General features: G+C 35.5%; 1 protein-coding gene across 2 annotated transcripts in view; it reads right to left on the reverse strand.

The window, feature by feature from the left end:
* The window catches only part of BLTP1 (bridge-like lipid transfer protein family member 1), a 216,383-nt gene that overhangs the window by 175,627 nt on the left and 14,226 nt on the right, over nt 1-26,530 (reverse strand). For both annotated transcript variants that reach the window (XM_082606819.1, XM_082606818.1), the window contains exons 3-7: nt 23,635-23,764; nt 19,790-19,906; nt 13,623-13,701; nt 12,393-12,457; nt 285-471 (exon numbers count right to left, since the gene is read on the reverse strand). In XM_082606819.1, coding sequence (XP_082462945.1) covers nt 285-471; nt 12,393-12,457; nt 13,623-13,701; nt 19,790-19,906; nt 23,635-23,731 — 545 coding nt within the window. In that variant the 5' untranslated portion in view covers nt 23,732-23,764. The remainder of the gene's footprint in view (nt 1-284; nt 472-12,392; nt 12,458-13,622; nt 13,702-19,789; nt 19,907-23,634; nt 23,765-26,530) is intronic.

The raw sequence follows: 26,530 nt of genomic DNA on the forward strand, positions 1-26,530 counted from the left end.
CTTATGTATGTGCATTCAAAAGAATAAAAAACAAATTGATAGTAGTTATCAACAAAGAAGGAAGTAGAACTGGTGAGAAGAATAGACCTGGACTGTTTTTTCACATTACATAATTCTGTATTATTTGAAATTTTTGAAGAATTATATACTTATTTGTGAGAATAAAAGTTTTAGTTAATCTATAAAGAAAGATTAGGCTGTGTTTAGGTAAACAGTGTTAATACTCTAATAAAAGCGGATGTTTAAATGTTGGAGATTAATAAAATTCAAGTGTGACAATCAACCTTTCAATTTTGGACTGGGTTCTTGTTCTTCCATTTTCTTGTGTTTTATCATCTTCTTTCTTGGGTAGAATTATTGTTGGCTCCAAACCAAACAATTCTTGAAGACGTCCATAAAGATCCGAACGATTATAGACATGAAATTCAAAGTCATTGACTGTGATGTATAATCTAGTTTCTGCCTTTGGATCTAAAGACATCGAATTACAAAAAAAAAAAAAAAAGTTTTTAGTCAACTTCTTAAAAACTTTAGTCAAAGTTTTAAGTCAAATCTTTTCCACAGCTAAAGTAACTCAAATAATTTCCTTTAACACAGAAGTCTATGGTAAAAGGGAATAATATTTTAAAAGCAATAAAACATGGGCAAAAGAAAGAAAAAAGCTGATTTACTACAGTATTTCAATTTAGCACTCTAAAAACAATCTGAATTTCTACATTCTGGGTGTATAACAACAAAACTTAAAGACTGTATGCTAAGAACAGCACAATGCCATTTACAGAGTAAAACTTTACCCCAATATAGCCATAAGTGTATACTAAAATATAAATTGTTCAAAGTATGAATCATTTAAACATCACACTAGTATTTGAACTTGTGCATCATAGAAACCAGGACTTTTCATAAATACTAGTTTGTTTTTAAAAACTACACAATGCTAGGGCTTCCCTGGTGGCACAGTGGTTGGGAGTCTGCCTGCCGATGCAGGGGACATAGGTTCGTGCCCCAGTCCGGGAAGATCCCACATGCTGCGGGGCGGCTGGGCCTGTGAGCCATGGCCACTGGGCCTGTGCGTCCGGAGCCTGTGCTCCGCAGAGGGAGAGGCCACAACAGTGAGAGGCCCGCGTACAGAAAAAAAATTAAAAAAATAAAAAATAAAAAAAAACTACACAATGCTAAAACAAAGATTCTATAAACTGTAGACTCAAATAGTAATCTCAAATAAAAGACAATTATATTAAATATAAGTGACAATAGTAATAAATCCATCTATAAAGTGATAGATGGGGCACTTGTTTCTACTGAGGAAATAATCTAAGACAGTGCATCTCATGTCAACCAAAAAGGGTCAGAAGAAAGGTACCACAGTCAGTGCTTTATTTTGTTATAAATGATACATGTGTTTTTTAAGACTTCTTTTTCAAACTTTATCTGTTTTTATCCCTGTCAAACAAATTCAATTGAAAGGCAATTAAAATTAGATATGAACAGTTAGAATAATTTAATTTTTTTAAATGGGTAAAGAGAATTACCAACTTTCATTTTAGTAGCTTAAGCTGTGGTTTAGTAAGGTACCAAATTTCACCAGTATTAATTTCTTCTCAAATTATTAGCAAAACAGCATATGAGATGTCAAACAACCTAAATAAATGTAAATTTTAGTTTAACTTAATAAATGAAAAATACACTGCCACTCATATTTCAAAAATAAGCTGAGGAAAATGAATCAACAACATTCATATTTTTATACAGTAATACTTTTAGTTTTACTCCAATCAAGGTTTTTCCCTCATTACTTCCTGAGACAAGAGAGGAAAAAGAGATAAACACAATCCTTCAAAAAACTAATGTTTAAGAGCTGTAAGTTTTCTTATATTTTTTAGACAGCTCTTGACCTATGTTCCCTCTCCTATTTCTTCAGACTTATCAAATGGCTAAAAGCTAAGACGATCCCCTTAAGCTATTACATAAAGTGTGTTTCCCTTTTTCTTGCTGTAGGTCAAATTCTTAAAATTAAAATAAAAATAAGAAACACATTTTTTAATACATATAAAGTATTCTAAGACTTAATAGTTATAAATATCATTATCATTTTTAAATAAGTAAATCAAACTTTATCACTCATTAGGTTCTAAACCTTTCTACAGTAATTATTCATGACCTCTTCTCAAAATGTCAGGGTCAAATATCCAGCAGCCTACTCAAATATCTCCAATTTGATGTCTAACAGGCATCACGCACTTGACCTATCCAACCAAACACCCAATTTTCCCACCCCAACCTACTCCACAATATTCCCCACCTTATCAACAGCAAGTCAATCTTTTCAATTGCTCAGGCCAAAAAATTTGATTGCTCTCTTTCTTGCTTGTCCCAGATATTATCAGCAAATCCTGTCAGCTTTTCTTTCAACATATATCCAGAATCCACTCCTCACCACTCTGGCCCAAGTCTCCATCAACCTGCACCTGTTTTAACACAATAGCCTCCTAACTACTCTCCCTGCTTCTGCCCTTATTTCCCTTATGCCTGTGCTTTACACATTGGCCAGATCTTTCAAAAACCCTAACTAAAATCATGTCACTCTCCTGTTCCCTAATTTTCTGATGGTCTCCTCTCTCATTGATACCAAGTTCCTTTAAAAGTGACCTATAAAATCTTATAGGATCTGCACTCTTCTCCCCTTCTAGTCCTCCCTCCCTTCTAGTCCTGGCCTCCATTTTGGTTATAAACCAGGACCTGAACAACTAGGAAATGTCTTTCCCCCAGATAGTCAAAATAACTCATTTCCTTAACTTGCTTCATGTTTCTGTTTAACCATCCCCTATCAATGAAGCCTCTCCCAACTTCCCTATGTACACAGCACCCTCCCTGCAAAACATCACTCTCTACTCTACTGACCCTACTCTGATTTTCCTCAATGCCATATTTTCCTCACTCACTCCTTGATGCTACATATATTTACTCGCTAATTATCTAAATCCTTCCCAAGCAAGGATTCAGAATGAAGCAAGCTCTTTAAGAGAAAAAACTTGTTTTATTCACTATTGTATCTCTGGTGCCTAGAACAATTCTTAGTACATAGTCGGGCTCATTTGTATGAAAGAGGAACAGAGCATCTTACCACAAATCATACTCCTAAGTAAAACAGAAATATCCTCAAACAAACAGATCTAAGACTTTTTGGAAACCCAAAATGTGGAAGCATAATAAATGCAAAGTAGGTTATTTTTCTATTCCCACTTTGATCTATACAAGTAGGAATTAATTATTATGCAATTCTTCAAGGTCATAAACAACTCAATCAAAATTTACCTCAAAACTCATTTAAGGCATTTGTTTTCAAATTTACTTTTGGAACACCTGATCATGATCCCTGAATACAAATGCCTTGATCATTAGGAATATACTATAAAGGCCAGTGGATGAGCTACAGAAGGAGCAATGGGGAAGATCAAGAGTCTGGACTAGCTCCTAATTGGATCAGCAGTGATGAATAAACAAATGACTGTATAAAAATGGAAACAGGATTACTCTCAATTTGATCTTCAACTTGCTGGACATGCACAACTGATTCTCTTCTTTCAATATAACCGATATAAAAGAATATGGCTACATTAAGTTACTAAAGACAACAAGGTACAAAAATAAAGGTATTAATCTCTGAAAGTATTTTGAAAACACTGATAAACACTAAATACTTAATACTAAAACACTACAAGATCCTCTCAACAATCCCTACCCATTTTCCCAACTGTTTTTTTTTTTGCATTATTTATTATTGATTGTCACCTGCCCCAACTAGAATGTAAACTCCATTAGAGATGATTTTTTCCTGTTGTGTTCACTCTTCTATCCCTGGTGCCTAAAACAGTGCCTGGTATGTAGAAGGGGCTCAATAAATATGTTAAATCCTTAAACAGAAATAATAAATGGGCTTTTAAATTTTAAGTAAGATTGAACAAAATGCCTAGACCACTCTTTTCCTTCCAAAAATCACTTTAGAAAAATACTGAATAGTGAATCTATAAGCATTTTAAAAGCAGCTTTTGGTTTCATATTTTTAAATAGAGAGATTTAGCTGAGTTCACGCTCAACTTCTATGTTCTATTGCTTCTATTTGTTTCACCTGAATTACTAATATTCCAGCCAGCAAGCTATGTGACTAAACAGTAAATCAGATCTCCAAGCCTGGTTGATCTCCAAGCTTACATGACCTTATTCTCTTCAGAGTCTTTGCCCAGGATCTTTTCTGTCAATAATCCCAGCTTTCTGCCATCCCCAGGAATATTCCATGTGGCAATTCCCTCTCCATCTGTCAACCCCTATCCCAACAAACACAGATGCAAAAAGGTGGCCCAAGAACACACCCATAGAGACAGAAACATAGGAAAAAGCACATACACAGAGGTGAGCACACATATACAGAGGGGGCATGCATTCATTTAAGCACTCAAACACAGAACCACTCATAAAGACAAACACATACATACATATACTCTCACAGAGCCATACATGCAGATGCATGAATACAAGTACTACTGTACTAGCATATTCAGTACTCATAGCATCACCCTCACAGAGATAAGTATGTACATACAGAGCCCACATGCAGAGGTACCCCACCCATAGACAGGGATACCTTCCCAGATCAACAGGGCACATCCTCATAAATAAACACCTCCCCTAACAGATAGATGAGCACTCTAAAAAGACAGAGAGGTTTCAAAGGCATGTATCTCTCACATATAGACATGTGAGTACACGCATGCACACCCACACACACACGTAACTGAGAAGAACCCTGTGAGACCTTTCCAGAATAGAGAGCCACCCATGTCCTCTGCCTGCCTTTTGTCTCTAGAAAAACTTTAGTCAAAGAATAAATTTAATCAAAGAAGTGAGAAAATGCAGAAAGAAAGGGAAATAGTCAAGCAAGACAAAATAATAATACTTCAGCCGTTAAACAAAGTCAAGGACCTTTAGTTCTTCCTCAAGGACTACGGATAATATTCTGAGCCACCTCCTTTGAGCTGTTTTGCAGATATTGAAACCCCCATCAGGTGGAAGAAATTATCTGTATGCTGCCCACAAGCACGCAGACCCCAGACTGATTGGAACCAGAAGGCTGATGATGCTGACTCCCCATTACCTCACCACCAACCAATCAGAAGAATGTCCACAAGCTAATGACACTTTGCTCCTTGAACACTAGAAGATTCCTTACTATCCGCTCCAGGGTGGAACACACAGTCTTGAGGATATTAGCCCGCTGTGGCCCCCTTTACCTGGCAAAGCAATAAAGCTATTTCTTTCTACTTCACCCAAAACTCTGTCTCTGATTTAATCCAGCACCAGTGTACAGAGGCCTAATTTCAGCAACACACATATACAGCTTTTTTTTTTGGGGGGGGGGGGAAGAAAGTTGGGGAATCCTACACTAGATTCTCCAGGAATTAGAAAAAGGCAGTAAATAGACAGTAGAAAGGATATAAGATTGGATTCCTGTAACATTATTTACAAATGCTATGACCTAAGGCAAGTCCCTTAACCACGCTGAGCCTCATTTTTCTCATTTATAAAATGAGAATACCTCTACCTACCTGTAGGATTGTTGTATACCATAAATACTAGCTAGTTCCCTTGGCTTTGCAGGTCAAATTCTTCTTACTAGTCATATAAATTATGTATTCACTTTTTATTTGTACTGAATTCTCTTCTTTTTAAATAATTTTTCATTTAATAATGTGACATAATGTTCATCATAATAACAAAAGCAGCTCACCTCTATTGAACAGTTGCTATGTTCCAGGTACTGTTCTAGGCACTTTACTCATATAATCTCATTTAATCCTCACAACAACCCTAGCAGTCAGAGCCCAAGATTATATAACTAGGAAGTAGACTAAAATCCAGGTCTCTAAATAGGTTCTTAACCACAAAATAAAATTACTTATCAATTATATTAATAAATGTAATGACTATTTCAAAAGCAAAAAAGTTATTAATCCCTGAAAACAGAAATGTACAAAACGGGTCCAGTTATTTCTTTGCATTTTATATTAAAAAAAACTGATCAATAGTCAAAACTTAAATGTAGTATTTAATTGTTAAATTCTGATAACACTAGATTTCTCACTGACATCTATCTCTCCTAGAAATTTTAAAAGCAGTTTTTAGGTTTCATTCATTCTGATGATACTGGGAGTCAAACGGAAAACTTTATTTTATACATAATTTAAGAAAGGTATAATCAACTGGCTCTTCTAAATCTTCTCTTTACATTAACACTGCTCTACCCTTGAAGGCAGAAATCTTCTCTTTCTCATACTCCTTGTCATCTAACATTCACATAATGGGCTTCCCAAACTCATTTTTTAATAAAATATCCAATAGATAGAAGTATAGACATAAAAGGCTCTTAACAAGCAGTTAATTTACGGAGGAAAAAAGTAAATGAATGTTGTACAACAGCTTAAGTCTCCTGAGCAAACAGCTAATTGAGACTTCTTGTTTTCCAAAGGGAAATCGGGAAAAAGGCACTTATTTAATTATATAATTGGGACACATGTTATTTGCAGTAAAAAATCTAAAGTGCAGAAGTGCTGACAAGGCCTTGTAATACTTAGAATCGATACTTAGCACAAAGACAAAATAGTCTGCTGACCTTTTAAGAATTGTTCAGGGATTTTTATTTCCTTTATGTATTTAACAAACAAGATCTAGATGCTACAAATTTAAAAGTACTAGATTATATTAGGCTAAAACTTCTAAGCAACAAAATAACAGAAAGGGACATACTTTACCATCATCCTTTTGCTTCTCAACAGCCCAAGAATTCCTCTGGATAAGAAGGATGCATGCCTAGTTTGTCAGACTAGTATGAATTTAAACACTATGATATATCACCACATATTAAGAGGTAACTGGCCCTGCTATTTATTTTCCAAAAGAATCCTTTAAAATTAAATATCCTAAAAATAAAGATTTTTGACTGATATCCTCATTAAGTGGCCTTTAGCCAACAACCATCTATAACAGATCACTAATTCATGACCTAGAGCATATTTTACAACAAACTCTATGGTAAATGAATTAGATGTGTTCTGTTTTCTCTTTTTTAAAGGGTTAAACTGGACAAGTGACAAATTTAAATCTGCTCCTGGCTTAAATTATCCCAACCAAGCTCTATGGCACAGTAGTTTCAGCACTTAACATACCTCTTTTCTCCTAATAGAGCAGCTCTAAAAATTCCTAATGAAAATCTTGGTCCTACCCACCAATGGGGCCTATCTCCTTGGAAGGCTAGTGGCCATGTATCTTCTCAGGCACATGCCCCAGTTAGGCTTCTAAATTTTCCACCAAGAAATATCAATCATCTCTACTTCCTGCTTGGTTAACTGTCAAAGCACATGGATCTTCCCTTTTTTTTTTTTGCGGTACGCGGGCCTCACTGTTGTGGCCTCTCCCATTGCGGAGCACAGGCTCCAGACGCACAGGCTCAGCGGCCATGGCTCATGGGCTCAGCCGCCCCGCGGCATGTGGGATCTTCCCGGACCGGGGCACGAACCCATGTCCCCTGCATGCATAGGCAGACTCTCAACCACTGCACCACCAGGGAAGCCCTGGATCTTCCCTTAATCAGCAAGAAGTAATATCCAGAATGTAAGGTCTTGCTACTGAATATAGCTCACTATTTTAACCTATATTCCATAATATTGTCCAACTTTTTATCAGAAGCTTACTTTGCAGCCTATTCATTCCTCTACACTATATTCTGATAAATTCTGTCCCTTATAAATGCTAGACTAATAATGTACTTAGACCAAACTGCTTATTCCTGCACTGCTATTTGGCATTGTGTCTTTACCTTTGAAGGGTGTAACTGTGAGCACAATGTAAAGAATGTCATCCTTTGCAACAAAGAGTATCTTTTAAAAGCATATGGAAGAGAAACTTCTTTGACCATTCACGAAAGCTGTGCTATTCATGAGCACATACATTTAAATTTTTAAATGTAGGTAAAACTATGAGCAAATAATTAGAATTATAGAAGCGATAACTGATAAAGTCTACCAACTTTTAACATCACTGTAAAATGGAGGGGTGAGTTTTTTTTCTACTGCAAACCACTGGCATAAAAAAAATGAGAAAGAACAATTTGGAAAAAATAATTTAAATGTTATTCAATATTAAGAAAAACATAAAATATCCAAAAATTATGATAATATTTCTGTTCTACATTATGGACAATTCCAGAGGGAGAGCAGAGACACAGATTTATGTTAACATTAAGAGTGACAAAAAGAATTCAAGACACAAAGAAATGACAGGGGAGAGCCAGTCAAGGAAGGGCTAATGTTTGAGCTATTTATATTAGTCTTGGGTTATGCATCTCAAGTAGTGATTACATTTTGCTATATTCTTTGAAATGAGCTAAGTTCATATCACTCCCCTGCCCAAAAACCTTTCACGGCAGTGACTGCCAGGTGTTCAATATCCTCCATAACACAGCTTCCAAATTATCCCCTATTATTCCTTTACCTTATATTTACCACCAAATGGAGTTGTTAATTCCTAAACACACCCGTTTTCCAACCTTATTGCCACTGGTCAAACCAGTTATTCCATCTGAGCTACCCTCCCATCCACTCCGCCCCTGCATGACACAATCCTACTCACTGTCATCATCAAGCATGGAACTTTCACAACAGCCCTCCATCTACCATTCTGCTTCTTGACCAATAGGCAGAACTTATAACATCATCAAACCATGAACCAGCTGGGACCACACCAAGTGGTCCATTCGAAAGTTGGTATGGACCAACTTTGAAGATGGTTCTGAAGATGGTTCTCAGTATTTTTCCTCAACACACACTCATTGCTTCATTTTTTCTTTAATTACAATTGTTTGTATGAATGTATTCACTCAAGTAGATTTGGATAGCACCTATTTTTTTTATCCCCCACTCCAACTTAACACAATGATCAAGTAAAGTGAATTCAAAATAAAAATCTGTTCAGGGCTTCCCTGGTGGCGCAGTGGTTGAGAGTCCGCCTGCCGATGCAGGGGACACGGGTTCGTGCCCCGGTCCGGGAGGATCCCCCATGCCGCGGAGCAGCTGGGCCCGTGAGCCATGGCCGTTGAGCCTGCGCATCTGGAGCCTGTGCTCCGCAACGGGAGAGGCCACAACAGCGCGAGGCCCACATACCGCAAAAAAAAAAAAAAAATCTGTTCAATTAGGTAAAGATTTTTATCAAAAGTTACCTCTTTCCTAAAGAACTTGGGTCAGTTACTCTTGACCCTCATCCATGTGTTTTGGTGAATAGCAATCCACTTTAAGGAGATGTTACATTTCATGATAAAATTAATTATTTTCTTCAAAAAAAAGACTATAAACAATTCAGGATGGTATTCCCCGTGTCAAAGAAAATTCTGAAATGGGCAATCGCAGTAGGCTTAGTTTAAGTCGTGCAATTGCCTCTGGACACTGCAAATGTCTTCATTCCTCCCCATAAGCTGTGATCAGTGTTTATCCATAAGAATCTCTAAGGAACCTTCTTGGGCCACATTTGACAAGGTTGTTTTATAAATATAAGCAGCACTAGACTGGAAGTTAGTAGACCTGGGTTTTTGTCCTGATTTTACCAGCTATAATCACAGTAGTTTCTGATTTTCCATCTGCCAAATGAGGGGTTTTGAGAACATTAATTGTTTCCAAATTGGTAATAGATTTTGAGAAAAATTGGTTGTTTCCTGTGTTCCTTGGAATCCTGGGGTAAAAAGCATGGGGTGGAGGTGCCCTAAGGCCGAATGGGCTTCCTCACTCCACCACCCCCTACAGCTTTATCAGTTCACATGAACATTTTAAAACACTAAAAAAAAAAAAAAAAAAAAAAAAAAAGAAATTGGAAATAAAGTTCCTAATATAAGTATACAAATAGTTTTTTTTTTTATCACAAACAAGCTATATAAATGAAGAGAACTTTTGTTTCAGCTCCATTGTAACCTTGTTAACAACAAAGCTTATGTTAACTAAACATGTAAAGAGAAAAAAAGATTAAGTCAAAACAGCAAGTCACCTAACAAATACACTACAAGATTAAAAGAAGCATGACGTGCTGAGGAAAAATATTCTCCTAAAGTAATCTATCTCTAAGGGACAAATGAGATGGATTTTTCAAACTAAATCAGAGGCAGAAATACTGGGCCTGCGCAAAGTTAAGTAAATGTGTTAGAAGCTGGGGCTGAGCTCAAAGGAACTTGGCTCTCAGGAATGAGCTTTAACCATCTCTAAAGTGTAAGATATCTTTACTTAACTGCCACCTTTAAGACCTAAAAATTAAAAAAAAAAAAAGTCAAGAAAATTCTCTCCACAACATTTAACATGGTTAACAGTGTAGGAAAGTGACTTAAAATTTTGAATTTATTCAGATTTCATAAAAAGTCAAAACTTAAAAGATTCCCAATGCATTAACATAATATCTAAAGAACACTTTTTATTTCCTGTGAGAATGCTTCTAGTAAATGCTAAGAAAAGAGGTAAAAAAGTTGGTTTAACAACTGATATTCTAAAATCACAGACTGAAGACTGGTAATAACATACAGCCAGCCATTCTCAATCACAGATGAAAGATTGCAAAAATCCTATTCCAAAGTCCCACAGAATACTTTTATCATATGAAGTCACTCAGCCTCTGTTCAAAATTATCTAATGTACAACTCTAATTTTTAGAAAACTTTTTCCAGACATGAAATTTGCCATTATTTCTTCTAATCATTCTGATTTCATTACCTCTTCAGATGTCAAATTGTAACCAATTAATGTCAACCTTTTCAAGGTAGAGTACATTATTATGTATTATACAGGAGGGGCAAAAGATATGTGGGAGCAAGGAAATGACAGTTTAAAAAAAGACTAAACAATGGTGAAACAATAGCAAAATCTAAAAGTAATTTAGGATAGCTCAAAGTTTTGATAAGTTTTAAAACTTTTGGAACTTTAAATCTATTTTCCTATACAAACAAGTTATATACGATGGTAAGATTCCTAGATGAGCTCACACACACACACACACACACACACACAAACACACACAAAACCCAACATTTAATTGGAAAGTTCCAAAGTTATACAGAACCAATCACCATTTCAGAATCTCAGTGGGGTGCCAGAAACAGAGGTCTTCATCACTAAGAAAAGGTGGAGGGGTTTTGTCCTCTTTTGACCTTACACTCCCAGGCCCCACTTAAAATCTCTGTAGTTATCAAAGTATGGTCCAGGGACTTCTGGGGAGATACTGAAACCCTTTCTGGAAGACCACAAAGTCAGAATTATTTTGATAGTATTATACTAAGATGTTTGACTTTTTCTCATTCTCCCATGAGTGGACAATGGAGTTTTTTAGAGGCTACATGAAGTATATGGTACAACAGACTGAGTATAAAAGCAGAGGTGAGAATTCAATTATCTTCCATTAGGATATTTAAAATATTTGCAAAATATAAAACAGTGTCACTCTTCTCACTAATTTTTTTGCTTTGGAAAAGTTATTCTTCATAAAGTTTGTTATTTATTTTAATATGTAATGGATTTATGATAGGTATTTTTAATGAAATAAAAATGTTTCTATAATGATCAGGCTTAATTGGGAATGCAGTAAATATAAATAGATATAACTTACATGAATAAAAGCTCTTTGGAATCCTCAATAATTTAGAACCATGTAATAGGTTCCTGAGATCAAAAAAGTTTGAGAATCAATATTCTAGAAAGTAAAGACAAGGTCTACTCTCCTTGAGGCCACTGGTGTGGTTAATGTACAGAAGGAAGGGTACATTCACAAACAGGAACACCTACAGTTGTGAAATGAAGATTTGAGGACAATATTCTGAGAGAAAATTCTGATGATAAAAAGCAGAACCAGAAGAGAGTCAAAGTCTGCATTTCCTCTTTTCTGCTCATCCTTACAACAGTAGATAAATGAGAATTAGTCACAATGCCACGTAAAAGTATAAATAAAGTCAAAGAAGCTGAAAAGTAAGAGAAGTGTCTTAGTAGAATGATTAAAGAGTGCTAGGAAGGCCACTCTAACCACAGTATGGGATTAAGTCCATAGATGTAATAGGAGGTAAGGGTGGAAATGTGGGTAAGGGTCATACTGAGAATAACCCTAAATAAATAATAAGCTAAAGAAACTAAATTTAACCATGCAAGAGGAAAGCTGCTGAAGGATTTCCAGCCAAGGGGTATTAAAATCAGTTCTGTAAACCCCAAAGCTTTTAAAAATATTTTTAACTATTACAAAATGTGAGACATTCCAATATCTACAAATGAAAATTCTGATTATATGATTGAAGATTTCAAACACATGCAAAAATGAAAGCTCACCATGTTGCTTCTGCTTTGGGTTATACATTTTCCACCACCGAAAAATTATAAATCCATCTTGAATTCTAAGCAAGATAAATTACAGAAAGGAAAGCTTAAGTAACAATTTACTTAACTCATTTCTTAATTAGTTATTATAGAAGGCAGGCAATTGATAATAAGGAAATACACAAAATTTTCAACCGGACACTAGCATACCAAGATGTTTCATAACATTCCAGTTAAGAAAGGAAAAGAAGATTTGCAAAGCTCTTAAGATTCTTCTATTTAGGTAAACTGTAATACCAGATTACATTTAACAGGAAAATAAAGTGTTAAGAGAAAAAACTTTTTCTTTTTTAAATTTGAATTTTAAATTTTTAAAATTTAAAAAAGGAGTTAAAATTATATAAGCTAAAAGCCAAATCTTCAAAGGGGGATATTAGCACACTAAGGGAAAACTTTTAAAGATTTTCTTTCATTTCTATAGTGATACAACACTTCATATCCCAGAAGGATGGAATTATAATCTAACTTTCACTTTTTAATTTTAACTTGGAAATAACTTTAGACTCACAAAGAAGTTACCTCTCCGTTATAAATGAGGTATGAGGGCTGCCAAACCCTAGCACCTCTCAACTAATTCCATATCTTCAAGTTTTATCTAACTAACAAATTTTAAGCAAATCACAAAAATAAGAGTAAGCTTTTCTTTCAAGGCTTACAGAAGACATAATATATCAAACATATGAACTATCATTTCTTATTATATTCAGATTTCATTTCCTCCTTGAGGTAAAATTAGAAATGTTAATAAATGCTAAATAATTCTAAAAACTGACTATCTATACTAAGGAACTAATGGATGAGAGTTATCAACGTCCCTGATCCTTGCTTACATAACAAATGACCACAATGAATTCTAAAACAAAAATTGTCAGGTAATCTAATGGCTCAATATTTAAAACTAGGGATGACATAAGATTGTTCATTTCCATAAGCTGCTATTCAATAATATTTTGCCAGCTTAAACCTCAGCTAAATTAATCCACTGATAGAAACATTTAAAAAAATCAATTCACCAAGTATGAGTCACTGAAGAAAACGATTTTTATGATTTTATTTGAAAAGGCCAACATTTCTAATATGAAAAAGCAAGTCATATTCAATACAGTATTATAATCAAAAAATTTTGTAATATTTCAAATTTGTTTAAGATGGGTCCTCATTTATTTATTTATTTATTCTTACCTAATAGACATGTCTTCTGTAATGTAATAGATTTCACGAACCATGACTTTTCCAGAAAGAACAGAGAAAGAAAAAGAGCCTGTTGTAGGGAAAAAACAACAGCAATTAATGTAATTGTTTTGTAAGACAGTAGAGTCCTTAAAGCTTTAAATGCTCTTAGCATTCAATTTACTCAATAATTAAATGTTCTCTCCCAACTCCCTTCCTGATATCCTTAAAGCCTTACTAACCTTCTAAAACTTTTCCCTCGAATATAACAAAAAGTGCCATACATATCATCACTATGAACTGAGCCACTAAATAACTATATGAGAACATTAGTTTAAACAGCTGCTTCCTATGGATAATTCCCTTAATTAGGCACAGCCAATAAACAAACCCAAAGCAGTGCAGGGGGCAGACAGCAGAAGCAAGAAGAACTACAATCCTGCAGCCTGTGGAACACAAACCACATTCACAGAAAGACAAGATGAAAAGGCAGAGGGCTATATACCAGATGAAGAAACAAGATAAAACCCCAGAAAAACAACTAAATGAAGTGGAGATAGGCAACCTTCCAGAAAATGAATTCAGAATAATGATAGTGAAGATGATCCAGGAACTCAGAAAAACAATAGGGGCAAAGATCAAGAACATGCAAAAAATGTGTAACAAAGACCTAGAAGAATTAAAGAACAAACAAACAGAGATGAACAATACAATAACTGAAATGAAAATTACACTAGAAGGAATCAATAGCAGAATAACTGAGGCAGAAGAACGGATAAGTGACCTGGAAGACTGAATGCTGGAATTCACTGCTGTGGAACAGAATAAAGAAAAAACAATGAAAAGAAATGAAGACAGCCTAAGAGACCTCTGGGACAACATTAAACGCAACAACATTCGCATTATAGAGGTCCTAGAAGGAGAAAAGAGAGAGAAAGGACCAGAGAAAATATCTGAAGAGATTATAGTCGAAAACTTCCCTAACATGGGAAAGGATATAGCCACCCAAGTCCAGGAAGCACAGCGAATTCCATACAGAATAAACCCAAGGAGAAACACGCCGAGACACATAGTAATCAAATTGGTAAAAATTAAAGACAAAGAAAAATTATTAAAAGCAACAAGGGAAAAATGACAAATAATATACAAGGGAAGTCCCATAAGGTTAACAGCTGATTTCTCAGCAGAAACTCTACAAGCCAGAAGGGAGTAGCATGATATACTTAAAGTGATGAAAAGGGAAGAACTTACAACCAACATTACTCTACCCAGCAAGGATCTCACTCAGATTCAATGGAGAAATCAAAAGCTTTACAGACAAGCAAAAGCTAAGAGAATTCAGCACCACCAAACCAGCTCTGCAACAAATGCTAAAGGAACTTCTCTAAGTGGAAACACAAAAGAAAAGGAGCTACAAAAAGAAACCCAAAACAATTAAGAAAATAGGAACCTACATATCAATAATTACCTTAAACGTGAATGGATTAAATGCTCTAACCAAAAGACACAGGCTTGCTGAATGGATACAAAAACAAGACCCATATATATGCTGTCTACAAGAGACCCACTTCAGACCTAGGGACACATAAAGACTGAAAGTGAGGGGATGGAAAAAGATATTCCATGCAAATGGAAATCAAAAGAAAGCTGGAGTAGCTATACTCATATCAGATAAAATAGACTTTAAAATAAAGAATGTTACAAGAGCCAAGGAAGGACACAATGTAATGATCAAGGGATCAATCCAAGAAGAAGATATAACAATTATAAATATATATGCACCCAACATAGGAGCACCACAATACATGAGGCAACTGCTAAGAGCTATAAAAGAGGAAATCGACAGTAACACAATAATAGTGGGGGATTTTAACACCTCACTTACACCAATGGACAGATCATCCAAAATGAAAATAAATAAGGAAACATAAGCTTTAAATGATATAACAGACCAGATAGATTTAATTGATATTTATAGGACATTCCACCCAAAAACAGCAGATTACACTTTCTCCTCAAGTGCACATGGAACATTCTCCAGGATAGATCACATCTTGGGTCACAAAAGAAGCCTCAGTAAATTTAAGAAAAATGAAATCATATCAAGCATCTTTTCTGACCACAACACTATGAGATTAGAAATCAATTACACGGAAAAAAAACATTAAAAACTCAGACACATGGAGACTAAACAATACGTTACTAAATAACCAAGAGATCACTGAAGGAATCAAAGAAGAAATCAAAAAATACCTAGAGACAAATGACAATGAAAACACGACGATCCAAAACCTATGGGATGCAGCAAAAGCAGTTCTAAGAGGGAAGTTTATAGCTATACAAGAGTACCTCAAGAAACAAGAAAAAACTCAAGTAAACAATCTAAACTTATACCTAAAGGAACAAGAGAAATAAGAACAAACAAAACCCAAAGTTAGCAGAAGGAATAAAATCATAAATATCACAGCAGAAATAAATGAAATAGAAACAAAGAAAACAATAGCAAAGATCAATAAAACCAAAAGCTGGTTCTTTGAGAAGATAAATAAAATTGACAAACCATTACCCAGACTCATCAAGAAAAAGAGGGAGAGGACTCAAATCAGTAAAATTAGAAATGAAAAAGAAGAAGTTCCAACAGACACTGCAGAAACACAAAGCATCCTAAGAGACTACTACAAGCAACTCTATGCCAATAAAATGGAAAAGCTGGAAGAAATGGACAAATTCTTAGAAATGCACAACCTGCCGAGACTGAACCAGGAAGAAATACACAATATGAACAGACCAATCACAAGCACTGAAATTGAAACTGTGATTAAAAATCTTCCAACAAACAAAAGTCCAGGACCAGATGACTTCACAGGTGAATTCTATCAAACATTTAGAGAAGAGCTAACACCCATCCTTCTCAAACTCCTCCAAAAAATTGCAGAGGAAGGAACACTCCCAAATTCATTCTATGAGGCCACCATCAATACCCTGATACCAAAACCAGACAAAGATACTACAAAAAAAGAAAATTACAGACCAATATCACTGATGAATATAGATGCAAAAATCCTCAACAAAATACTAGCAAACAGAATCCAACAAAACATTAAAAGGATCATACACCATGATCAAGTGGGATTTATCCCAGGGATGCAAGGATTCTTCAATATATGCAAATCAATCAATGTGATACACCATATTAACAAATTGAAGAATAAAAACCATATGATCATCTCAACAGATGCAGAAGATGCTTTTGACAAAATTCAACACCCATTTATGATAAAAACTCTCCAGAAAGTGGGCACAGAGGGAACCTACCTCAACATAATAAAGGCCATATATGACAAACCCACAGCAAACATCATTCTCAATGGTGAAAAACTGAAAGCATTTCCTCTAAGATCAGGAAAGAGACAAGGATGTCTACTCTTGCCACCCTTATTCAACATAGTTTTGGAAGTCCTAGCCATGGCAATCAGAGAAGAAAAAGAAATAAAAGGAATACAAATTGGAAAAGAAGAAGTAAAACTGTCACTGTTTGCAGATGACATGATACTATACATAGAGAATCCTAAAGATGCTACCAGAAAACTACTAGAGCTAATCAATGAATTTGGTAAAGTTGCAGGATACAAAATTAATGCACAGAAATCTCTTGCATTCCTATACACTAATGATGAAAAATCTGAAAGAGAAATTAAGGCAACACTCCCATTTACCACTGCAACAAAAAGAATAAAATACCTGGAATAAACCTACCTAGGGAGACAAAAGACCTGTATGCAGAAAACTGTAAGACACTGATGAAAGAAAATAAAGATGATACCAACAGATGGAGAGATATACCATGTTCTTGGATTGGAAGAATCAATATTGTGAAAATGACTCTACTACCCAAAGCTATCTACAGATTCAATGCACTCCCTATCAAATTACCAATGGCATTTTTTACAGAACTAGAACAAATCATCTTAAAATTTGTATGGAGACACAAAAAACCCCAAATAGCCAAAGCAGTCTTGAGGGAAAAAAATGGAGCTGGAGGAATCAGACTCCCTGACTTCAGACTATACTACAAAGCTACAGTAATCAAGACAATATGGTACTGGCACAAAAACAGAAACATAGTTCAATGGAACAAGACAGAAAGCCCAGAGATAAACCCCCGCACCTATGGTCAACTAATCTATGATAAAGGAGGCAAATATATACAATGGAGAGAAGACAGTCTCTTCAGTAAGTGGTGATGGGAAAACTGGACAGCTACATGTAAAAGAATGAAATTAGAACACTCCCTAACACCATACACAAAAATAAACTCAAAATGGATTCGAGACCTAAATGTAAGACCAGACACTATAAAACTCTTAGAGGAAAACATAGGTAGAACACTCATTGACATAAGTCACAGCAAGATCTTTTTTGATCCACCTCCTAGAGAAATGGAAATAAAAACAAAGATAAACAAATGGGACCTAATGAAACTTCAAAGCTTCTGCACAGCAAAGGAAACCATAAACAAGACCAAAAGACAATGCTCAGAATGGGAGAAAATATTTGCAAACAAATCAAAGGACAAAGGATTAATCTCCAAAATATATAAACAGCTCATGCAGCTCAATATTAAAGAAACAAACAACCCAATCCAAAAATGGGCAGAAGACCTAAATAGACATTTCTCCAAAGAAGATATACAGATGGCCAAGAAGCACATGAGAAGCTGCTCAACATCACTAATTATGAGAGAAATGCAAATCAAAACTAAAATGAGGTATCACCTCACACCAGTGAGAATGGGCATCATCAGAAAATTCACAAACAACAAATGCTGGAGAGGGCGTGGAGAAAAGGGAACCCTCTTGCTCTGTTGGTGGGAATGTAAATTGATACAGTCACTATGGAGAACAGTATGGAGGTTCCTTAAAAAACTAAAAATAGAATTACCATATGATCCAGCAATCCCACTACTGGGCTTATACCCAGAGAAAACCATAATTCAAAAAGACACATGCACCCCAATATTCATTGCAGCACTATTTACCATAGCCAGGTCATGGAAGCAACCTAAATGCCCATCGACAGACGAATGGATAAAGAAGTAGTGGTACATACATACAATGGAATATTACTCAGCCATAAAAAGGAACAAAATTGAGTCATTTGTTGAGATGTGGATGGATCTAGAGACTGTCATACAGAGTGAAGTAAGTCAGAAAGAGAAAAACAAATATTATATATTAATGCATGTATGTGGAACCTAGAAAAATGGTACAGATGAACCGGTTTGCAGGGCAGAAGTTGAGACACAGATAGAGAACAAACGTATGCACACCAAGGGGGGAAAACCGCGGTGGGGTGGGGATCGTGGTGTGCTGAATTGGGTGATTGGGATTGACACATATACACTGATGTGTATAAAACTGATGACTTATAAGAACCTGCAGTATAAAAAAACAAACAAACAAAAAACCCAAAGCAGTGACTAATTCACCATTCTTCTCCATTAATTTGGGTGACTCCAGGAACCCGTCACTGCCTCAAATTAATGAAAGACTACTTACGTTTGAGAAAAGTTTTATTTATGACCACTAAGAGGTACTCAACTCTAAGGAAGGTCAGAAACATTCTATTTGCTGACTCTTCACCCCTTTTTCCCAGTGGTTTAGGGCTTTCTAAGGCATATAACTTCCTAAGACACCCTCCTATCTATTTGCAAACTTCCCATTTATAAGTAGTCAAGCTAAATTAATAAAGAAGGCTACAAAATGAAATACACAAGATGATTCCACTTACAGTTATAGATTTTTTAGGTATCAGTTTAAAAAACAACAGTAAAACTTCATCAAGCATTAGAAAGTTTCTTTGGATAGTAGGACCTTAAGAAACTTCTAGTTCCATATGTTATATGTCTAGATTTTTCAAATTATTTTAATGATTATCTCTTATAAGCCAAAAAAAAACCACTTAGAAACACTTTAAGAAATAAGAATGAGGTAAAGGACATAACCAAGTGGTAGTTCAACTCTACTTGAACTATATGCTATATGAGAGAAATTCCAGTTAAATTAGTTTAACTTTAATAAAACAAAGGTAAATTTCTAAAGCTACTATCTGTTTATAAAATACATATTTACAATATACATCTCAAGATTACAGAGAAGAAAAAAATTACTCAAACTTACCAATATGGATATAGCCATGCTTGTATAATCTGTTAAGAACCAGTGTTAAAATAAGACCAACATTCCGAGAATTATAATACGTGAGATAAATAATCCATCCACAGGACAAAATGGTAGCTGTTGGGAGAAAAAAATGCAAAAAAAAAAAAAGGATCTCACTATACGTTTCCTTCGGTCATCTTAATATCTCAATAAAAATTTGTTAGTGAAAGATCATTTATCACGTTCAGAAACGAGAGGATTTACTTCCATATGGTAAAATGTCCCCTTACAATTTAATACTTGAATTTTCAAAACCACAAGTTGATTCTTTATTCAACTTTCTTCATTCTCTGTAAGTCACTGGCCAGCAAAACACAGATTTCAATCAGATGAAGTAAAGCAATGTTTCAAGTAAAATGGCTTTCCTTTTTTTCCTGTTTCCTTTTACATTCCTTTGTACTGTTTCAGTTATTAAACATACACAAAGATGTTCTGGGATGAAAAAGCCCATATTTCTGAATATTATGAAAAAAAAACTACCTTTATTAGGCTAAAAGCTCACTCCTAATACCGTCCACTTAAAAATAAAGAAAACTGATTTTTTTTTTTTACATCATAGAAAGGTCACTTTTTAAAAAAAATAAATTTATTTATTTTATTTTTGGCTGTGCTGGATCTTTGTTGCTGTGCACAGGCTTTCTCTAGTTGTGGTGAGTGGGGGCTACTCTTCATTGCGGGGTACGGGCTTCTCGTTGTGGTGGCTTCTCTTGTTGTGGAGCACGGGCTCCAGGAGCATGGGCTTCAGTAGTTGTGGCACATGGGCTCAGTAGTTGTGGCTCACGGGATCTAGAGTGCAGGCTCAGTAGTTGTGGCACACGGGCTTAGCTGCTCCACGGTATGTGGGATCTTCCTGGATCAGGGCTTGAACCCATGTCCCCTGCACTGGCAGGTGGATTCTTAACCACTGTGCCACCAGGGAAGCCTGAAAAGTCACTTTTTAAAAAAAATCAATAGTCTCTGCTTTTAAAGTACTATTGGAAAGAAGTGACAATTTTAACCTACTTCAAGATATATCTATATTAAATAGGCCACCAAATACTATTTTGCTGCAATTGATAAGACAAGAACTTACTTTTTTTTTTTTTTTTTTTGCGGTACGCGGACCTCTCACTGTTGTGGCCTCTCCCGCTGTGGAGCACAGGCTCCGGACGCGCAGGCTCAGCGGCCATGGCTCACAGGCCTAGCCACTCCACGGCATGTGGGATCTTCCCGGACCGGGGCATGAACCCGTGTCCCCTGCATCGGCAGGCGGACTCTCAACCACTGCGCTACCAGCCCCAACAACAACTTACTTTTAAAGAACACCAGTAAATATTATTACAGTAAATGATATTCTAAATTTGATCATGAATTTTTCATGAAAAGTTTATGGTCACTTATAATTATAATATTTATAATATTATAATTTATAATATTTATAATATTTATAATATTTATATTTATAATATTTATAATATTTATAATATTCCCAAAAAACCTAGTTCATAAACATACAAAATGCAAAACACAAGAAAGTATTTTTCGATAAATTTTCTTTTACTTATCCATTTAAATAGTATAACTATTTTCTAGATTAAGACAGTAATATAAAGCAATTTAATATGTGTAACCTTTTAGCAACATCATATTAAGTTCGTAAAATTTAAAAAAATTTTTTTAACATAGGGCTTCCCTGGTGGCGCAGTGGTTGAGAGTCCACCTGTCGATGCTGGGGACATGGGCTCGTGCCCTGGTCCGGGAGGATCCCACATGCCGCGCAGCGGCTGGGCCCGTGAGCCATGACCGCTGAGCCTGCACGTCCAGAGCCTGTGCTCAGCAACGGGAGAGGCCACAACAGTGAGAGGTCCGCGTACCGCAAAAAAAAAAAAAAAAAAAAAAATTATTTAACATAGATAAAACAAAGCAGTCACTGAGAGTCAAAATACAACATTCCTCAAGGTAGCTTAGATTGATGGTAATAGCTCTGAGGTAGCAAGTGCTATGATTTGTCCATAAAAATTATTTCTAGAACAATTCTTTTGAACACTTATTTTGATGGTACAACACTGTTTTAAGCTTAAAGTCATTTTGCATTAATTTTTACTGTAAATCACTGTGTGAAGAGCAGATAGTTACAGGCCCTTCAGAAAGGCAAAAGGTATTTGCTGAGAAAGTACGCTTCTTTCCCGGAGAGTAACCACCTGAGGATTATGGCCTTTCACTGTATCATGTCCCCCCATCCCCTTCAATAGCATAAGGCCATTAGTAAAACAGAGGGATTAAACAATCCCGCTAGGTTTTTCTGGTCATTGCAATTATTTTCACCTTAAAGAAAGGAGCTGTATACAATGTGAAAATGAGAAATTCAAGGTGACAGGAGAAGGGGCACCTAGGAAATAAGAAAGAATTCTGCCGGGACTTCCCTGGTGGTCAAGTGGGTAAGACTCCACGCTCCCAACACAGTGGGCCCAGGTTTGATCCCTGGTCGGGAACTAGATCCCGCATGCATGCTGCAACTAAGAGTCCGCATGCTGCAACTAAATATCCCTTATGCCGCAATGAAGATCCCGATTGCTGCAACTAAGATCCAGCACAGCCAAAATAAATAAATAAATGTTAAAAAGAAAAAAAGAAAGAATTCTGCCTTTAATTAAACTAAAAGGTAATTTTAAATGCTGCTTTTATGAAGTTATATTTCATAGTATTGTTTTGCATTTCATTTTACTTTTTATTTTTCGTTAATGATAATTTACAGTAGTTCATGTTTGTCAATTAGGAAAAAAAAACTTGAAGTTGAAATGGTAATCCAATCTTACCTAGAAATCATGAATCATTATAATTCCCTTTATATATACTTCACCTCTACCATAACCCTACCATGCATCCTGCAGTGTCATGAAAGAAGCATAAGCCTGCACTCAGAAAAAAACAGCTGTGTAACCTGTGTAAGTTAATAAATCCTTATGGGCCTCAATTCCCCAACATGTTAATAGGAAAATAACACCTACCCTCATAAGTCTGCTGTGAGCATTAAGTGAGACAACATATGCAAAATGCCTGTGGCATGTGGCACACAAAGGATGCTCAATAAATATTACCTCAGTAAATATTACCATTACCCTCCCTTTCCTCTCTCACCCCATCTTACCCTTCCTACTTTCCTCTCTGTATCTTTCTAATTCCCATGCTAAAGTTCAAATCAAACACCATTCTTCCACAAAACATCCTGGGCAGTAACAGCCTACAGTAATCTCTCCTTTCCTTGGTATTTTATTTGTATTTCTCCTTCTTATTTGTTCATACTCATTCATTCACTCGTATTTCTTCCCTTTCTCTGCAATTTAAGTATACACTGTCTTGTATTATTTGTGTACACCTAGAAAAGTTCGGCAATATAAGACAAAAAAACTTATTACTGGAAAAGCCCACTGTCAAGTGAATAAAGAGTGAGGAAAGAGATGAGAAGATTAATTAGGCAAAAACATATTTGCCACAAGGATTTATCACTTTTATAATAAAACAAAAGTGTTTGCTTGTATGTTGGGATGGGGAATGGAAGAGCTGATCTGAAACAGGAAAGATAAGCTACGTCTTTCTTCTCATCCCACTTCTAAGTCAGACAAGGAGGCAATCTAAGGAAAACAGACTTCCAGAGCAGTTTCCAGAGCAAATATTCAAAGAAACATAGATTAAAATCTTCTCCCCAAAAAATAAACAAATGGTATTGTAAGAATTCTAACTTCAGTCAACCACTGCTTAAAATCTGGCAGTTGTTAATCCATACACAAAAAACAATAAAGTACAAGAAAATATATTCTACTTACCAACAAGAAGCCAAACAACATTGGAATTGTGTTCTGTAAGAAAATCTTCTAATTGAGTGATACTAGGAACAATACTCTCATTCTTCCTTTGATCCATTACTTAAGTTTTTCCAGAATAGCATCTAAAGGTCTGAAAGAGTTCAAAGGTTAAATTTAGAACTTAACCTATGTAAGGGGAAAATAAGGTGAATTTAATAAATGTGAAAGTTTATTAAATCATATTCTGCTTTCTTCAATAAGAAATTTGTTATATTTGCAAAAATAACAAACAACAAACATGTCCACATTTCTACATAAAATATAAAACAATGTATCATATTTTTAATGTCCTGATCTCACCATTCGAAGTATGAACAGAGACTCGGGTTCATTTACTATACTCTGGCTCAAAATAAGAGGGACATAATTATTCTTAAATCTAATCTAAGATATTTATCTCAACAATAAAGGAGTAAGTATTAATCATCTACATTAGACAAATTCACCTAGACTTGTCCTAAAAACTGCTACTTAATAATAATATATTTATATATTAAGTTGTATTAATCCTTCTTAACCTCTATCAGCTGTGTATTCCCATTATTCCATGGAGAAACAATCTTCCTAGTTTAGATTCACTCTGGATAGTTTGAACAGTAAGCAGATCTCCTGCCACCGGATGCTCAGGATAAATTACAACATATGTCAAATTGTGACTAGACATGAAAAATGTATGTATGTGTGTGTGTGTGTATGTGTGTGTGTGTGTACGTACTGAGAATGAGCAAAAAGTGAGGAATGAAAGTTCTGATTTTATGATCTAAGAAACAAGAAAATTATCCCTCTGATAATACAGTATTAACATGACTAACCCAACCCACCTATAACAAAATTATCTTGTGATAAATCAGAAAAAGGGGGGAAAGAAGTTAGACAAAGAAAGCTATGCAGTTAATAATCCCTTAAGACCAAACAGTATATGTGACTTTTATGAACAACTAGAAGGACAGATTTTAAAACAGGAAAAATATGTGAGGACAACTTTCTAGATGAAATTCAGTAGTTAGCTTGTCAAACTTAAAAGTGTTTTCTGTTTACTCGCCACAAATCTATCTTCATAGATCACAAAACAAGTTTAAAAACTGGGTGAAACAACATTGCAAGATACTATCTACAAGAGATTACAATATTTCATATTTCTACATTGTTGAAATCAGTATAATTTAGAGGCAAATTAAACATGCATTTTTAAAAAATGAAGAGCTCAGTAATAAAAGGTTTATTATTAAAAGTGATATGCAAACCTAAGGGCAAGATGGCTAGAGAAATTTTTTTAATGTTTTCATTTTTCAGTAAACCTTTTTTCCTATGTTTTAGAGAGTAAAAAATGTTCACATATTGAAAATACTGGTGGTGGCCAAAGGCGTGGGGTGGCGGAAATGATTGAAGATGTTCAAAGGGTACAAATTTCCAGTTATAAGATAAATAAGTTCTGGGAGTGTAATGAACAGCATGGTGACTATAGTTAACAATACTGTATTGCATATTTGAAAGTTGCTAAGAGATCTTAAAATTTCACATCACAAAAACAAACAACGTGTAACTATGCGAGGTGATGGATGTTATCTAAACTTACTGTGGCAATCATTTTGCAATATATACATATATCAAATCATTATGTTGTATACATTAAACTAATACAATGTTATATGTCAATTATGTTTCAATAAAACTGGGAAAAATGCTGTATTTTTCAAGGCTTTTAAAAGTCTGTCAACTAGCAACTTAAAATTTGGAGGCTAACTTTTACAACATGAGCTTTCTTTCTTCCCTTTTCAGTTTTGTAGACTAGAAGAAGTAAAAGTTTTAAAAGAGAGAAAACACTTTGAAAAGACCTATAATCTAAAACCAAATATTCACATATTATATAATGGTTTACACATTATAAAATAACATCTATACCTATTTCATACTTATTTTTAACATTTTACAGATGCATCACCAGCACACTGAGGAAGAAAGGAGCACCTGGTGACTCCTAGGGGATGCTCCATGAGGGATGTACCCTGGCATTCAGATCTCCACATAAGAGGAAAAGTGATCTATCCACCAAAAGGATCTACAGTCCTCATGCAACATCACCTGGACCACCCACCACTGTAACAACCCACAGCCAAAGAGAATGTAATTAGAAAGAGGGTATTCAAGTTACCAAGAGAGAAAACTGCAGTATCACACAGTTTTAACCAACATTTGTCCAATTACTAGTTAATGCAAAACCTTTAAGAGAAATCAACAAAGTCTCAATAGTTAAAAGAACATATTTTGAGCAAATACAGAAGTAAAGGTTAAGACTTAACAAGGGGCCCTAAAGTAAACAGTAGACATTCTGGCATAAAGTAAGTGAGTAAAAACAACACTGGACACAGAAAATCCAGACTCAAATGGGGCTATATGCTTTGCCACACTGTTTAAGTGGCACATCACCAATCCTTTAAGGAAGAGGAAGTGGAGACTGATATAAGAACCTACTGCAAAACCTTTTCATGGAGCAAATGATGGAATAAAAAACAAATTGGTTGTTTCCTCTTCCTCTTCCCTTCCTGAACAGTTCAGTCTAAAAGCCATAACGTGGGACTTCCCTGGTGGCACAGTGGTTAAGAATCTGCCTGCCAATGCAGGGGACACGGGTTTGAGCCCTGGTCCTGGAAGATCCCACATGCCACAGAGCAACTAGGCCCATGTGCCACAACTAGAGCCCCCGAGCCACAACTGCTGAAGCCCGTGTGCCTAGAGCCTGTGCTCTGCAGCAAGAGAAGCCACCGCAATGAGAAGCCCACGCACCACAACGAAGAGTAGCCCCCGCTCACTGCAACTAGAGAAAGCCCACGCGCAGCAACAAAGATGGAATGCAGCC

Source organism: Mesoplodon mirus (assembly GCF_964341445.2).
Source record: "Mesoplodon mirus genome assembly, chromosome: 2".
Lineage (NCBI taxonomy): Eukaryota > Metazoa > Chordata > Mammalia > Artiodactyla > Ziphiidae > Mesoplodon > Mesoplodon mirus.